At 50.7% G+C, this 16944-nt stretch overlaps 1 protein-coding gene across 10 annotated transcripts in view; it reads left to right on the top strand.

The window, feature by feature from the left end:
* Positions 1 to 16944, top strand: part of STRBP (spermatid perinuclear RNA binding protein) — a 53074-nt gene that overhangs the window by 31264 nt on the left and 4866 nt on the right. For 5 of the 10 annotated variants that reach the window (XR_015797274.1, XR_015797273.1, XR_003084149.2 and 2 more), the window contains exons 6-16: positions 5231 to 5325; positions 5446 to 5541; positions 6718 to 6829; positions 7446 to 7543; positions 7765 to 7876; positions 8978 to 9070; positions 9511 to 9710; positions 10426 to 10584; positions 11901 to 12035; positions 12124 to 12264; positions 12734 to 13796. Coding sequence is in view for 4 of the 10 variants with exons in the window: in XM_088146860.1 (XP_088002986.1) it covers positions 5231 to 5325; positions 5446 to 5541; positions 6718 to 6829; positions 7446 to 7543; positions 7765 to 7876; positions 8978 to 9070; positions 9511 to 9710; positions 10426 to 10584; positions 11901 to 12035; positions 12124 to 12264; positions 12734 to 12851; positions 13746 to 13796 (1410 nt within the window). In the remaining 6 variants the exon portion in view is untranslated. The remainder of the gene's footprint in view (positions 1 to 5230; positions 5326 to 5445; positions 5542 to 6717; positions 6830 to 7445; positions 7544 to 7764; positions 7877 to 8977; positions 9071 to 9510; positions 9711 to 10425; positions 10585 to 11900; positions 12036 to 12123; positions 12265 to 12733; positions 13797 to 16944) is intronic. The other 5 variants (XM_088146860.1, XM_088146862.1, XM_088146861.1 and 2 more) reach the window with 3 other exon arrangements.

Here is a 16944-nt window from a genome sequence, read left to right as displayed (position 1 = left end):
CTTGGCGTTGGGAAGGGGGTGTGGGTGGCCTGAAAGAAAAAGGAAGCAAGATTTGACCCCGGAGCTTGTAAGATTGTGGCTGGTCATCTAGCAGGGGCTAACAGCAGAGTGGGATGGTGGGAAAAGGCTGACAGGGTGTATAATTCAGCCATTCTTTCTTATATCTGAGTTTCTACAGCAGGGCCCAACGCAAATCCTAAGTGGTTTCGATTTCAAAAGAACTCTTTGAATTCCCCAATTATAAATCAGGCAGAACCAAATGTGCAAAAACCCTCAGAGCCCATAACACCTGTTTTGAATCTGGATTCCCCCCTGAAAGGGAGCTGAAATGAAAAAGGCCTTAGCCATTGAGATCATGGGCAAGAAAGAGCGAGAAAAAGATGCTCAGATTGGCCAAGGCTGGCTCATAACAAGATGAGGATTATTAATTTATCGTGTTGATATCTCCACTTCTCCTCCAAGAACTCAAGGAGGTATAGATGTCGGCCATCACAGGTCATGCTAAGCCAAGCTTTGCTTTATCAATGGTTTATTGAATAAACCATAATGGGCTGAGTTCCTACAACATGCTAAGCCATAAGCCTTGGTCTGCAAGCCATCATGGTGTGACCCAAGCCAGTTTCTGGAGTGTAGAGGTTTTACGTGGGGACTGGCTACCGATAATCTGGTGGTCCAAGGTCAAAGGGGTTGAGGTAGATGAGCTTTGGTGCCCTTCCAGCTCTGAATCAATTCAGATTTTTTTTTAAAAAAGATGGATTTGGGGCTAAGCGCTAGAAGAAAATTTCTAACTCTACAACCTGACCATAGAAGGGGTTGGTCTCTGGAGGCGACAATCAATATCAAGTCAATTTGCTTTAAGTGCTGCCCAGTGATTAACAGGAGGTGGTTATGCTACAAAAAGGCACCCTCCAAACCATTTTGCCACGAAGCAAAACGTGTCTGTCTTTTCCCTGCCTCTCTCCTCCTCCCACAAACGTACTGACCTGTTGGTCTTTAAGGAAAGATGGGTCTAAACAGGGCACTGTTGAAGTTGCACCAGACTCACATGGCCGTACATTATGTTCTCTGCTGTACACGGTCATTTGTGAAATTCTACCTCATCAATTCCTCCCCGTGTCCCTTCTCCTGTTACTCTTTCTGCCTTGGCTGTTGGTCTACGAGAAAAAGTATTGATGGCTGATCTTTCCTCAGCGTTAAGGAGAGAACAGCAGCGAAGCCAAGCATAATTTCACAGTCCCTGTCTTCTCGTGTCCCCCAAAATGGGACTGCGGGACCTTCCTACCTGGAATTAAGCCCAGGCAACTTGGTGGGAAGGTTTATACATCAACAAAAGCAGGATTGCTTTGTTAATCCATGGGTTTCCACCTCCGTTTCCTTCCCTGTCTTCCCTTCCCTGCTCCAGAATGAGCAGGGCCAGACTTGGCCAACTGGCAGCTTCTGTTGTGACGGCTGAGGCTGTCCCCACCCTTCCCCTGTGGTTGAAAAATCCCCACTGCACGCAGTTGCTCTTTCCCCCTTTCTGAGTTTACCCCATAACTGTAAGCTCAGGAGATATTGCCTGTCCTCCACGCAATATCAAGCCAGCATCACTGTAGAAAGGACTGGTCAGGCTTCCTTGATGCTCGGATCTGCTGCTTTCTGGAGCAGACCGGCGAGACCAGCCAGGACTTCCTACAGTTTCGGTTGGTGGGTCAACGAACCCCAAAAGGAGCCAGAGCAGGCTTGAGAGTTGTTCCATGTCCTGGCCATCGACAACATTTTATTTTTGTTGTTGTTGTCATCCTTTAAAAAGGAAACGTTTGACACAAATACAGCCGTCCCGCCAATTCTATCACAAAAGGAACAATCTGATTTTCCTGCCCCAACGCAGCCAACTGAATCAGTTCAGCAGGGCAACTTAAACGCTTGGTCAGTCTGCGCTCTTCTCTTCCAAAAACTGTGAGCACAGAGAACTCAGACAAAGGAAGGATTCAACACGCTCTTTATTGTTTTTTTTTAAACAAAGCATTTTCTATTGTAAGTCCATTTATTAATTTTGTCCATTTGCTGGCAGTTTCTAGATGTAGTAAAATTGGATCTTTATTTATGGTCTGCCATCTGGCTGAATGGCTCCTCTGTTAGTCCATTTTTTTTTCTTCCCTGTCCTTGCGGGGGGAGAATGTGAATCCCCCCTCCCTACCCTGTACCAGCTGCTGGGAGCAATGAGTGACAGCCCCCCAACCCGGGAAACCCCCCATCCCAGTCACTCTGTGACTTCATGAGTTCTCAGCTTGGCCTGATCCAACCTCAAAGCACTTCTTAAATTCCATTTCCAAATAACTGGGGCTGTTTATGATGTAGATTTGCTATGGCCTCCAATTTCTATGCCCTCCGTTACGGGCTATCTTAGATAAAGTGTCTCTTCCCTCCTCACTCTGCCCCCAGTTGTTTAATGGACTCAGCGGGTTGAAGTCAGGAGAAAAAGAGGAGGATTCTTCAGGGGAAGACCCAGGTCTCTGGGTAAAATGAGCTGGTGTAAGTTGCATTTCTAACTGGCCATTAAGTTGGGACTCAGCCCATTGTTGGGCCAAGAATACAAGCAAGAGGACGAGAAGAAGAGGTCAATTACCCTTAGAGGAAAATGCCACGTTGACACAGATTCCACCCTGTATTTGTTTGCAAGGCTAATGCCCCTTCTTTCTTCACCCCTGTCTCCTCTACTGAGTAAATCATGAACTATTGTATCTCCCCTACCTTACTTAGGGACTCCTTACTAACATTTCACCCCCATTGATGGACAGGCATGAACTGATGATAGCTTTCTAGCTATGGTTATCCTCACTCTCTTCCCCCACCCCAGCTCCTCTTTCCATTCTTCTCTCCCCCCCCCCCAAGAGTTCCACTCTCACAATTGCCTTCTACAACCAAGAGGCACCACCTTTCGAAAACACCACAGGCATAACTTCTCCCAACCCTTGTTGTTTTCAAAGGTCTTCCCTCACCTTTTCAGCATGGCTCCTTCAGGAAGCATTAACCAGCACTCTGGGGGGAGGGTTATCTTCCTCCGGGTAAACCATTAAGGCAGAAGAAGTCTATTGTGCAGGTATAAAATAGTCTGGTTCACCATGCCTTCAATTTGCATTGTCTTCGCTCTGTGTTAATGGTTACCCAATTGCACGATTAGCTGAGGAAGGTGCTAGGTTCATTTGTGGTTGGTGAGATGGCCTTGGAGACGGTCGATCTGTAGTTGTTTTTTTCCCCTAATGCCTTTAAAACAAAGTCTTTGCTTACTCATGGATTGCTATACAACACATGGACGTGAGCAGATCTTTCATTCACCTTCCCTGAAATACAAACACTCCAAAAGCTTTATACGATCCAAAGGGTCCCAGTTACCCATTGAAGGTTGCTCGTGGCGTCCTTCCTCCTAGCAGGACGAACTGTTGCTGATTAAAGCTGGGGAGAGAAAAACAACAACAGCTAACTACCTTTTTTTCTGGGGAAAAAAAAAAAGCTAAACTAGAGTGTGTCCTTGTTGTGCTTGTAAACCACTCGGCGGCTAATCCTGTTGATGACTTTGCAGCTTTTACTGGGCGTGTTACAGACTGATTAGGCCGTAAGCCTCACCAGAAGGGTAATACAAAAAGAAGGCTGCGAAGTTCATAGAGGTTGACGGTCACTGTGTGGGGCTTTGTGATTCCTCAGCGAGGCAAGAACCGCAAACCCAAGACGGCTTTCTGAGGTTTATACTCTTTTTCTGCCTTCCCAGGCCCCCGTGGGACCACGGTTTAGCAAAGCTGTTGCTCAGAATACCGGCTGGGGGGGTCCACTTGAAAGAGAACCTAGCACATTGGGTAAAGCTATAAATACCCCTTCTTTTTTTCCTGTGCAAACAACAGTTTGCACTTCTACCTTGGGGAACAGGCTTTTCCCGGGCAGCAGCCTCCACATGTGTTCAGTCACACCCATAAATTGCACCCTTTGCTCAGCTGGTTGGAGAATTGCTGTCTAACCAAGCTGGAGAGGCACCAACTGTTGTGGGCAACTTTTTCAGGAGAGCCCACACGTGGCCTCCTCCCACCCCACTTCCTTCTGTCTCAAGAGTTGGAGCAAGCTGCCTCCCTTCCATCCTCGGCAACTTTAAAAAAGTGGTAATTCCTATTGCAAGTTCCACATACGACATTGGCTCGCTTTTTTTAAAAAAAGGGCAGTGTGGTTGGTCCCCACCACAGCTCAATCCGTTTTTGTCCTGAAGACGTGAACTGCCTGTGCCCTGAATGAATCTGTGCTGGTTCAGCATGTCTGGTAGGCAAAGTTCCTGAAAAGTTTGGGATGCGAGAGTTTTACCCAGAGAGTCTTCGAAAGGATGCCCAGGGATGAATCCGAGAGTTTGTACACAGATCTCCCAGCCAATAAGTCTACCCCCCCAAATTCCCCCCAAATGAACCAGCCAAGTATTTTGATGTTTGCTGCAGTCATCCCACATTTTAGCTAAAAGGGTAGGGAATGGATTAAATCCACAGGTTGTCCCTACTTAAAACCGTTGTGGGCCATGCCTAAGTAGAAGGCTTCCCGTCACTCTCCTTTCCTTCTGCAAAAAGTCAAGAAAAAGAGTGTAAATTTCAGCGGTCTGTTGCTGGCTTATCCAAATTGTGAAGCCCTCCAGCAGAGAGAACATTTAAAATAACTAAGCTCCCTCTGCAGATTCGTGATTGTCCAGGGCGTCTTGGCCTCGGGGGCGTTTCTGAGCATTGCTAGAAGATCACTTTGTGAAAAAGTAGGGAGCGTGCATAACCGAACGCAAAGCTTTTTTAGGACCCCTTTATGGAAAGCAGCCCTCAGGCCGCTGAACGTCCGAAAGTCTCTGTCTGTGCTGGTTTTATTTTCCTTTTGACCTGAGATGCAAAGCACCACACTTTGTATGGTCTGCCCCAGGAAGGGCTCTTTTTAACCAATTAATAAGATCCCAGATTGACTGCAAATGTTGAAAAACGGCCTACGTTTTGCCTCTTGTTGTACACACACATATTTGCTACTATTTAAAAAAAAAAAAATCTGGCATGTGTGTTATGTTTAAAAAAAAGAATGGATGGGGGAAAACCACAGGGGGGAAATTAAAGTCAGTGCAATTCTGGGAGTCTTATTAAAACTCTTCTGTCTCGCTGGCATTTGTTCTGTGTTTTGGGCAACAGAATCCGCTTGGTCAAACTCCGCATGTCTCTTTTTGTTTCTCATATTCCCATTTTCCCAGTAGACAGTGCCCCGATGAAAGATCCTTCGGATTTGCTCAACAGGCAAAAATGCCTCGAAGCTTTGGCGTCTCTGCGGCACGCCAAATGGTTCCAGGTTGGGCCTTTTGTTCTTACCTATCGTAGCCTTTCAAAGTTCTTTTTAAAAATATTTCAAATCATAGTGTTTAGGTTGGACGCTCTGCAGACAAGAATGGGACAATTCTGTTTGTTTTAGGCCAGAGCGAATGGGCTAAAATCCTGTGTGATCGTGCTGCGAATTCTGCGAGATTTGTGCAACAGAGTTCCCACCTGGGCGCCCTTGAAAGGTTGGGTGAGTACCGCTTCGTCCGTGTTTGCGTAATTTGCTGGGGAGGCAAAGAGTTAGGAGAATGCAGCTCAAAGTTAATGTTGCCTCTTACAATTTCTCCTTCTCGGGCACTTAACTGACTTTGTGAAGGGCCTGATGAAACTGCCCTCAAAACCAGCCAGTTCCTTTTGTAAAAAAAATCCTTGGTGGTTGTTGACTGCAGATTTTAGTACCTTCTGTGGGACTTGGGTTAGGTTACCTGTTCATGAAACATAATCTTCAGGGCAAGCAAGCTCCCTTAGATGCTGTTGACGACAGCACCCACTTCAGTAACATCTCAAGAGCCATCTGTGTCCATCCAAGGTGTACGTCAAGTCTGTTGAAAACAAAGGCCATCAGTGCGACTCCTGTTCCTTTCGGTGGGCAAGAAGGACCAAGTTTTCACAACTGTGGGGAGAGGACCACATAGTAGTTCCCAAGCTTGTCCTGCAAGGGTCCCTCTGGCCAAAGAAGTGATGAGTCCAGTACAGAAGTCCTAGCTTTTCTCACAAACAGAGTGCCAAAAGAGGAGAGTATCTGTAGCTCAGGGTTGAACTGTGGAGTTCTTGGTGCCCTCCAAGCTTGGTTATTTGCCTGCAGACATTTCATTACCCAACTTGGTAACATCATCAATGCAAGGGGCACTCTTACTGACACCCATCTCTGCTACAGGGCAACTTTCTCCCCACATCCCGGAATATTCCTAGAATTTTTTTTTAACATTTTACATATTCCACATGAGGGTTTTTTCTCCCTGGTCCAAAGTGACGTGCTACTTGTTGGGGTGCCAAGAGGGAGATATACCAACATTTTCTACAAACGTTGTGCTTGTTTATGTTCCAATAGGAAGATTGAATCTATATCACATGTACTGCTACCGTGCTGGTTGTACACTCAGTGGTGAATGGATCTCATAATACCAATTGCCAGGACATTTAATGGTCCTTATGATCATGAAGTTACCGTTCTGCTTTTCAGATACCTCCAAGAAGATTGCAAAATTTCTAACAATAGCTACGGCTGATAGAAATTATTGGGTGCCTTCCTGAAATCATTCTGGGAGTCTGTCTATTGATCTGTCTGTCTGTCTATGGTATTTTTATGCTTGTTAGATAAATAAACTGCTACAGTTACTACTGACACCATCCCGTTGTCTTCCAGCCCCTGGAGCTGTTGTGTGAGAAAGCCATTGGTACCTGCAACAGGCCGTTGGGGGCGGGGGAAGCTCTCCGGCGGGTGATGGAGTGCTTGGCATCGGGCATCCTGTTGCCAGGTAAGATCTGCCAAGCTGCTTCTCGGGTGCTGACCAGTCATGGGTTGGTGCATCGTTCCAGCTTGTCCCATCTCCTTCTGGATGGTGGTCTTCTGGCTTCCTCATCCTGTGAGTTTATAAGTCATCTGTCCGACGTGTTCTCCAAGCAGGAGAAAGAAACGAGTTGTTCTTCCTTCCTGAGAGAGTGCAAAGGTCTTCTTCTAGGAAGGTAGTTAATATGGCTGGTGAGACTAACATAAAATGCAGTGCAGTCTTTAATGGGTTGGTCGATGCTCACCTTTCTAAAAATAAACTCTCATGTTTAGGGTTGGCTCAGGGAACCTTGGCTGGTGCAAGTCAAGGAAGGTTGGAGGACCCGTTTCTTTCATTCCCAGCTGCCTCCATGGCTTTTCCCTTTGGGCCTTCCTTTTTAACCCATATTCAAAACCCATTGGTAAAATTATATAAGAGACACCCACCGCTAGAACCAGCTAAATAACGTGTTCCTCTGCATTCCCCCCCCCCAAATAGTTATTTTTTGTTGTTCTGTGGCTTCATGACCAGTGTTTTCAGAGGACAGTTGGAGAAAGGAGAGGGTTGAGGATTGACTGGCACCTGGCTCCTTTCTTGTGCCTAGGTGGGCCTGGCGTGCACGACCCCTGTGAACGAGAGCCAACGGATGCCTTGTCCAGCCTGACTGTTCAACAAAGGGAAGCCATAACCCATAGTGCCCAGGTAAGATGTGCCAGCCACCTGATTGGCCCTCTTTTCCCCCAGCGATTGGGGACAAGTGCCTTCATGGATTAAAGACATCAAACTCTACATTGCCTGGGGTGGTGGGCTGAAACCCACCCAATCACTGGAGCAGAAAATGGTCTTTGGTATCTGAGCAGTGCTGACTTGCAGAATAATTTGCTCCCTTCCTCAATTTTTCCCCGTTTTGTTTTTTTTCACAGCATGCACTGAGACTGTCGGCTTTTGGCCAAATATACAAGGTGCTGGAAATGGATCCTCTCCCTTCCAATAAGTCGTTCCAGAAATATTCGTGGTCGGGGGCCGACAAAGAAGGTAGTTGTTGTGGGACGAGTTGGGCTGCTGCAAAACTCCGTCTTCTTGACGGTTCTTAATAGGGATTTTTAGTCTGTTGAAGTGATGTCACCGTGCACTCGTTCATTGCAACAAATTCATGATGGACTGGAAAATTATAACCTCTGTGACAGTTATTGGTTCATTTGGATTTTAGTTCTTATTCTTCCTCCTCCTCGTTTTTTTTTTATGACTGTTTATATGTATTTAATAAAAATACCCCCCCAATAATGCCATCGAGTCCTTCCATCCTGTGGCCTAATACTAGTACCTAAGATGCCTTTCCATGATGATGTCATCATGCGTATGATGTCACTAGCCCTCCACCATTACTCCTCCAGCAGACCCTGTTTTTGCAAAAGGAAGGGAGAATTTATCAAGCGGCCTCTTTGCCCTGTAGTCTTCGAAACAGAACTGGAAGTGTGATGGGCTTGAAGCAGGCCAGGTCTTCTTGTTACCTCTCCACTGGGAGAACACGGGTTCGAGTCCTTCCCCAGTCCGGCTCCAAAGCGCGAGGGGCTCCAGGCAGGGCGTTTTCCCCTTGGCCTGTGACATTGCCTCTTTCTGGCGCTGCGGAAGATGGAATGGCTTCTCGAGGCAGCCGTAATGGCAACAGCGCCCCGGCTATTTATTTTTAAATGGAGAAGATCGATCTCTCAGTTGTGGGGAAGTTTGTTTAGTTATTTATTAAATTTGTATGCCGCCCATCTCCCCCAGTGGGTGACTCTGGGCGGCTCGCAATGAAAGTAAAAGCCACAAACAGTTAAAAAATAAGTACCCCCAAATACCTGCATCGCTTGGTGCCCGTGAGACTTCCTGCCCTCCTGCCTATTTTTCCCCCAAATCCCAGAGCCTGTCAATCAAATCCAATTCCATTCTGCTCAGCTCAGCTTCCTCGTGGGTTTTCTTGCCCCGGGATAGGAACGGAGAGCGCCGAGCGAGAATCTGTTGCAGAATAGCTTTTCTTGATGCAGAACTTCCTTTTCAGCGCAGGACGCTCTTTCCGTGGCTCAGTTCTGACGTTACCCATCGACGATGCTCGCACCTTCCCTTCACGCCATAAAGATCATTTTCTCTTTCTAGGTGCAGGTTCCTCTGCCCTAAAGAGGCCTTTTGAAGACGGGTTGGGGGATGAGAAAGACCCCAGTAAGAAAATGAAGCGGAATTTGAGGAAAAGTAAGGATTGTTTCTTCTCCTTAACGTTCATTATTGCCGTCTAAGGTCTTCCTTAACTCTGGCTTACTGTCCTCTGGGCAAACGCATTGCGTTATTTTCATGCCATTAATTTTACCGAATCTAGAAAATGCTACGTTGAGTCAAATGCCATTGCTCTTGACTCAGTGGACGTCTTCATAGAGGGGGTTTGGGGCAATAATATGGAAGCCGTTTGTTTTCTCCTTTTTCTGGGTTGTTTTTTTCCCCAATTTTCCTGACAAATCTTCAGCCCTGATCGTCTCCCCCCTTGCTTAGTTTCTCAGAGGCAAGGGAGAGATCTTCAAGAATCTCAAGTAGTTGGATGAGTGAAGACCAACAGTTCTTTTTCCGTGAAAAGCACGGCCTTGCCGGCCCCGTAGCCATCATGGCTTCTCCCCTTCTCTCTTGGCTTCCTTTGACAGTCCTCGACAGCAAAGCAATAGATCTCATGAATGCCTTGATGCGGCTGAATCAGATACGGCCCGGTTTGCAGTACAAGCTGCTCTCTCAGTCGGGGCCCGTCCACGCCCCGGTCTTCACGATGTCCGTCGACGTGGATGGAACAACTTACGAAGCCTCAGGACCTTCCAAGAAGACCGCCAAGCTTCACGTTGCAGTGAAGGTAAGGCAGCAAGGTCTCTCCCGGATCCTGGAGGTCTGTTGTAAAGGTTGGGGTTGAGATGAGGGGTCGGGGGACTGAATTTCTAGCCCCTTCCTTTGGAACAGAGTAGCAGGAAGGAAATTTCTACTTCTAGAAATTAGAAGTATCTGCTTCCAGGCATATAAGAGGGAAGTTACTGTGTTATGGCCACAATAGGTAAAAGTCTCTCCTGCAGTCGGATTACGATGCAGCTGTTGTCGCTTTTAAATTATCTGCCTCACGCTGTTGTCTATGTGGATCTGAGATGTTTTTTCTTTGTTTTGCTCCCGTTCAGTGTGGAAGTTCCCAAAGTCTTTTTCCCCCTTCCTTTCCTTTCTTGCTTCTTTTTTCACTTGGGGACGTGCCCCTTTCTATCCCAAAGTGCTTCTCACTCTCAGAAGTAGATCAATCTTTTGTCTTGCAAAGCCTCAGTTAGAGGGCAGTTGTGTGTGTGTGTGTGTCTCATTTTGCCTGTGGAGTTGTGACGGCTGGGAGTTGTAGTCAGCAGTGTGGGGGTGATTGTCCTGATCCCACCAACACAATTGTTCCCGCTTTTCCCTTCCTTCTCTGGAGCAGGCCAAGCCATGCTCTTCTGAGGACAAGTAAACAGAAGGTGTGGCCGTGGGTCTGGGTTTTCGCTTTAGCCGGTCCAGCATCTTGCATAGCGTGAGCGTCTTCTGACACACCACTTCCACAGGTGCTGCAAGCGATGGGTTACCCCACCGGTTTTGATGCAGACATGGAATGTACGAGCTCTGATGAGAAGTCAGATACAGAAGGCAAAAACGAAACGGTGTCTTCAAACACGAGCAATAATAATGGAAATTCCACAGTTGATACCTCTGCAACCTTAGAGGTGCGTCATCTTTCCTCTCTCCCCTTCCTTCCTTCTTTCATTCCTTCCTGTTTTCCTTCCTTCCTCCCTGTTTTCTTTCCTTCCTTCCTTCCTTCCTTCCTTCCTTCCTTCCTTCCTTCCTTCCTTCCTTCCTTCCTTCCTTCCTTCCTTCCTCCCTCCCTCCCTCCCTCCCTCCCTCCCTCCCTCCCTCCCTCCCTCCCTCCCTCCCTCTTAGTCCAAATGTCCTTCAGGACTTGCCTTCTTGTTTTTTCTCTATGAGATCCAAAAGCATTTCCTTCTTTAAAATGGAAAGTGAGGTGTCCAGAATGTCAAGTTCTGGGTCAGGAGAGAAAGCACCATTATGCCCCTTTAGGCTCCAATGATCTAAACTCAAGACTCTATTATTTTTCGTAGGCAAAGCCGTTAGCCCAGGGAAGTTTCTGCACACAGAGGATTGTTCGTTTTCTACTTCAACCCTTTCCCTTTTCCTTTGCCATTCTCTTTTTCTCCCTTGGCTCTGTCTTCTAAAAAAGAAGAAATACGCTAAAGCTGGGGGGCTAATTAGCACCTTGGGTTCGTTCAGGAACTGATTTGATCTACCCCGACTTTGCGTTCGACAGCCTTTCGAGACGGCTTCTGTGGGTCAAGGGACGCTGTCCCCGGGGCACACGGCGCGTAAGGTGATCTTCCCCTTGCTCAGCATCAGAGCAGGCGCCTCTGGGTAACTGGAAACTTTGTCCTGCAAGCAGTCCTCCCGAGTATTTCTGTCCCAGGCGGGGCGGAAGGGGGGAACCGTCGCAGAGACGCCAAGTTATGCAGGAATGTCGACAGCAGCCTTGAAGGAGCAGAGGTTTCCCCAGGGTTTGATTCCGGTGGCCCAGATGGGAAGGACCCCTGTGCCTGTTGCCACTTCCTGAAAAATACATGGGGGTAATAATGTGCGAAAATGCACGTGAGCAGAATATTTGCATGGATCAGACCACTAATGGGCACAGGAGCTATCAGCGTCCCGTTCTTAACTTCTGTGAATTATGCTCGACCAGATTACTGATCTGATCTGCTGATATACAAAGCTGGAGCTGCTCTTCCCCTCCCCTCCCCTCCCCTCCCCTCCCTCCCTCCCTCCCTCCCTCCCTCCCTTCCATCCATCCATCCATCCATCCATCCATCCATCCATCCATCCATCCATCTCCCTTCCCTTCTGCACCAATTGCTGGAGAAGAGAACAGTCCTTCTTGCCAGAGGCCGGTCCGTGCGGATTGCCGGACGCTGCCCGGGATGAGGCCGAGGGCTCCGGTGGTCCCCTCGCCCCCTCAAGCCTGCCTTGCCTCTCCTAGGTCAGAACTCAGGGTCCCATCCTCACAGCCAGCGGCAAGAATCCGGTGATGGAGCTCAACGAGAAGCGGCGAGGCCTGAAATACGAGCTCATCTCCGAGACAGGCGGAAGCCACGACAAGCGGTTCGTGATGGAGGTGAGGCGCTGGGCCCCCCACCCGCCCGCTTGGGGCTTCATCCGGGGTGACACCCAGCCAGGGTGCAAACTGCTGGTCTCGCTTCCAGGTAGAAGTCGACGGGCAGAGGTTCCGAGGGGCTGGCCCCAACAAGAAGGTAGCCAAGGCGAGTGCCGCCTTGGCGGCTCTCGAGAAACTCTTTTCGGGCCCCAACGCGGCTGCCAATAAGAAGAAAAAGATTCTGCCACAGGTGAGGCTGCTTGGGAGGGCGCCGTGGGAGGGAGGGGGCTGCGGCCTGGGCGACCCAGATGGGTGTGTGCCCCATGCAAGCTTCTGAAGTCAACAGAAGCCCAGAAGGATTGGGAGGGCAGGACTGGGGGCGGAGGAGAAGGGGGAGGCAGATCCAGCTGGGGTGAACTGAGGAAGGGTTTTTGGCAGAGGGAAAACTGGGGCCCTTCAACACAGCATCTTGGGGAAGAGAAAGCTCTTCGCAGGTGTCTTGCAGAAGGAGCCAAGAACTTGGTCCGCCGGTCCACTTATATCGACTACCATACAGGGTTGAGCTGGCCTGTTGCTCTTAAGAGTCTCATTCTCGTAACCGGATCAGGCCCTCGTTCAGTCCGTCGTGACAGTCCGTGACCCAAATTCCGCTTTGAAGATGCAACAGACCGAATCTACAGCAGTTGCATCTCTCTCTCTCTCTCTGCCTCTCTCTACAGACCAAAGGAGGGATTGTAAACACAGCCATGTCTGCAGCAGCGCGAGGGAGAGGACGAGGGGCCCCCATGCGTGGGGCGTTTGTCGGGGCAGCGGCGGCGACCAGTTACCTGGCACCAGGTAGAACCAGCCCGGGTTGTTCTGTGGTCGTGACAGGGGAGCACCAAGCCCTGCCACGGCTCGGTCCACACAAGAACGAGGCCGACGTTCCAGGCGTGAGAACAGCTTCGGGCTTCCTCATGGGTGCTGCAGAGCATCCGAGTCCTGCTTAGGCCCTTTGGAGGGAGGAAATCCCGTTTTCAATTAAATTGTGGTGCCCAGATGTCTCTGGTCACCATCCCCAAGCGCGCGTGCATGTGTCTGTGCAAGGATCATGCCCTTGGCCTTCGCCCTTTTCACGTGAGAGAGTCCGTGCCTCCTGGGAAGGGGATGCAGGTTTGCAGCTCATCCTAAGAGGAAAGATGCGTCGGTTTCAACCGAACGGGCACCTTGGTCAGACCCAGAACTGGGGGAGTTTCGCCTTCGGTGGATCTCTTCCTCCTCCCCTCCCCAGCCGAAAGATTCTGCGTGTGCAGCCTCCTTTCTGCACGGGTTTATTCCGCTCAGGCGGTGGGTGGTTGGAACCGCTGAAGGCCTGGGGTTGAGCTGGCCAAGACCTAGCAAGTGGAGCATGATACGCGGAAGAAGAAAGGGGCCCTTTCCCTCCCTCCCTCCCTCCCAGCCCTAGAAACCAATAAACGGAAGGACTTGGGGTGGTCCTGCACCTTCTGGGGGGGGTCTCTTCCAGCCCCACAATTCTGCAATGCTGTCCGTTGCGTCGCGAAACGTCCGCTCTGTTGCTGACCCCGTTCGACGGTTTTAAAAAGGGGAGAGGGAAAAGGATCCATCCCCCCAGCAGAGGGGAGTTCCCTGTCCGAGGTCCAAGGGCAGGCATGTTGGGCACGCCTGCTTCCCCCCCTTCCCCCCATGCCCCCCAGGAGGACCCGTCACCGCTTTCGTGTGCTTCCCTTGCAGGGTACGCGGCACCGTACGGATACAACGCCGCAGCGGCCGCGCCGGCTTACGGTACGTCCTGCCCTTTTCCTTGTCTACTGTGCAGCCGTGTGTAGCTCTACATTCTCAGGCCAGCTTTTGGGGGGGGGGCAACCGGGGGCCTCCTTTGGCCTCTCTTGGATGGCCATCAGCCGAGCCGCTCTCATTGCCGTCACCTGCCTCTCCTGGTTTGCTTCTGCCTGACTGCAAAAGAGCTGCTTGTTCTAACCGCCTGCTCCCCTCTCCTGCCAGAACTGATAGCCCGTCCCCCCGCCTCCTGAACAGCATCTCGTGCTCCATTCAAAGCACCTCGAAGGGCCAAGTCTTTGTTGTAGCGGAGCCTCTTGGCTCCTCCCCGCTCTCTTCCTTGCTCGCCTCCTTGGGTAGGGCCCTGAGACCCGTGGTCCCGTGGGCTGCCGTCGCCACCCCGGGCCCCCTCCAGGGTGGGCCTTCCGTTGCGACTTCCATCGTCCCCCAGGCTGGCTGGGGGCGATGGGAACTGTCCACCCGCGTGCCTCGAGGGGCCCCGGATGGGAGAAGGGGGCCGCAGCCACACGGCCAGTTCAGTCCTTGGTGTCCGTGGCCCCTCGATGTGGAGGGGAGAGGGTGCCTGGGGGCGGACCCTCGGCTTGCCTTTGCCTGATCCTGCAGAGGCGAGACCCCCAGATTTTAGCTACGGGACATTAGCAGCTTTGCCCTTGTGCGAACAGCAAAACCCCCCAACTCTTCTTCCTCAAAATGGTCTCGGTGGTTCCCCACACCTTGAAGGAGGTAGGGTGCGTCCCAACCCCACGGAAAGCCCACCCGTTGGAATGACTGGGAGCTCCCCAGGTCATCTTTCCCTCCCCAAGCCAACGGGCCAGGGTGGTCTTGCTCCCCACAGGCGCTGCTCAGGTCTACGCTTTGCTCCCCACCCCCCTCAGACCCTTGATTGCCCCTCCCCGCAGCCCTGAACTCAAAAAAAAGCCTCACTTTGAATGATTGGGGAAGAAAAAAAAAAGAAAGAAAGAATTGGCTCTTTGAAGACTTTGAATGTAGTTTTATGCAGCAAAGAGGGGAAACGCAGAAAGGCCTTTGGAGTCAACAATGGCTGCAGCATCAGCTCCTCTGCCCTGGAAGCTTTGGTGGATCCACAGGAGCCATTCCTGCTGGAGGCTGCCTGCTGTGTCTCTGCATGATTTACTGGCCCACTTCCAGCCAGCCTTCGCAGGAGATTCTGCCAAATTTGTGCCCTCAGCATTGCTGGATTCTTCTGGGAGCCTAGCCCCAAAGTCTCTCTCGGTGGAGGCAGCTCCCTTCGAATCCCAGGGAAGCCTGTAGGTTAGCGGAAGGGCCCCTGCTTTGCACGTAGCAGATCTGAATTTCAGGCGCTAAATGGAGCCACTCCCAGCTGGAGTTGCCAGTCCTGGGCCTTGACTTGGCTCTAATCTTGCCATCTTCCCTCGGGAAGAAATAAACACTTCTGCAAAACCAGTTTGGACAGGAAGGATCAGCTTTTCAGGGGCGCGAGGGGTTCCTCTGCTTGGAGAGGCTGAAGGTAAATCGAGGGCGATGGAGCCGGTGCAGGTTTTGACCTGGGAGAAGGTTTTAGTCAAAGTGCCCTGCTGAGAGTCTTTTCTTTGGCCGGCGGTCACTCTTCCTCCATGCATTTGGAAGAAGCTGCGCATGTCTAGGAAAGGAGGGGGCCATGGAGCCTGCGCTCCCCATTTTCTCCCCCAGCCCCCCGCCCCAAATTGGGGCTGTAGGTCTGTAGGTCTTAAGTTATAGAGGCAAACTCTCAAAGAGGGGTCAAGTCCCCCCTCCCTAGAGAAGGCCTTCTGAAGTAGAGCCCCACCCCCAGCACAAGGCCATTCAAGCACGGGCCGGCATCTGGCACCCTTTCCGGCTCACACGTCGTATTAAAAGGCGCCAGCTTTGGTGAAGGACCGCCCCCTTCGTCGGATGCATCTGCAGAATGAGCTGCAGCTCATGAAAGCAGCTGCTTTTGAACAAGATCAGTCCGACGTCCGAGTCGGAAAAGATGCTCCTGGGACCCTCCTGGTTTAGGCAACGGTGCCCCACCACAGCTCTCCTCCCACAGTGCATTCAAGCGGCAGGAGACTGTGGTAGCGGCAGCCAACGGCGCAAAGATAAGAGAAAACGCGTTGCAGGTCCAGAAACGTGGGCGGAAGTCAAACCTGGGGGCCGACGCGCAGCTTTTAGCCTCCTCCCTTCCCTGCTTCCGTCCCGCTGCTGACTAATGCGGTCCATCGCTGACTCCAACAGCTTATGCAGAGAAATGCTGCCCTCTTTCTCTGCATAAACAGTTCTCACCGGTTCTTTCATTGGTTCGTTTCTGTCTTTTGGAAATGTCTGGTTGGTCGCTTGGTCGCTTGGTGGTGGTGCCGAGTCTGGGGACGAAGGCGCTGCTCCTGGCTCCCGGCCGGGCGGACTCCCCTGTTCCTTCCTCTCTTCTCTCTGCCTGCGTGGAGCTGTTTGCATGTTGGAAAAGTTTCACTCTGACCATGTCGATCCTCTTGGAATACCTGCTGTTGCTGCTTTCTGATTTCCAAAACGGACGCGTAGGCGAAACGATTGAGAGAGCGTCCAACAGGAAACCCTTCTCGTTTTGGTATTTCTCTTTTAAACAAAACAGAAGCATCTCCCACAGATTCCTTGCGAGGCCACAAGAATTTTTAAAATTAGGCAAAGAGAGACCTTCAAAACGCCCTCCCCTCCATTCCCACCCCCTGCCGCCCCCCCAGAGGATCCGTCATGCAGGAATAATCGGCCCCTCGGGGGTTGGAGCCATGCTGCGCCGTGCGGCTTTCCTTGCGTGCAGCGCGGTGCGAGATTTGCGAGACCGCTGGTGGTAGCCGGGATCGGTGGCACGGGCCAAGCTCTTGATACCAGCCTCTAAACTGGCATAGCTCACTAAGAGCTAAGCCAGTTCCCCACTAACTTTTTCCCGTGCTCATTTTGAGAAATCTGTTGGGGAAGGAGTTGACCGGTGTTATCTTGGGGATGGTGGCGGAGGGGACTGATCAGGGGACTAGTCTTGTACCACAAACACACCCTATATTCTGATGCTGGGAAAGAACTAGGAGACCAAAGCAATATGGTTTTCTTTCCTTCTCCTCCTCCTCCTCCTCCTCCTCCTCTTCCTCCTCTTCCTCTTCTAGCTTACTTTCTCAGATTGTTA

This window comes from Python bivittatus, unplaced genomic scaffold (assembly GCF_059951505.1).
Source record: "Python bivittatus isolate LINGU-HERP-01145 unplaced genomic scaffold, Pbiv_v1 ctg000160_np1212, whole genome shotgun sequence".
Lineage (NCBI taxonomy): Eukaryota > Metazoa > Chordata > Lepidosauria > Squamata > Pythonidae > Python > Python bivittatus.
The sequence above is the reverse complement of the archived record's forward strand: the minus strand, read 5'-3'. Positions and strand labels throughout refer to the sequence as shown.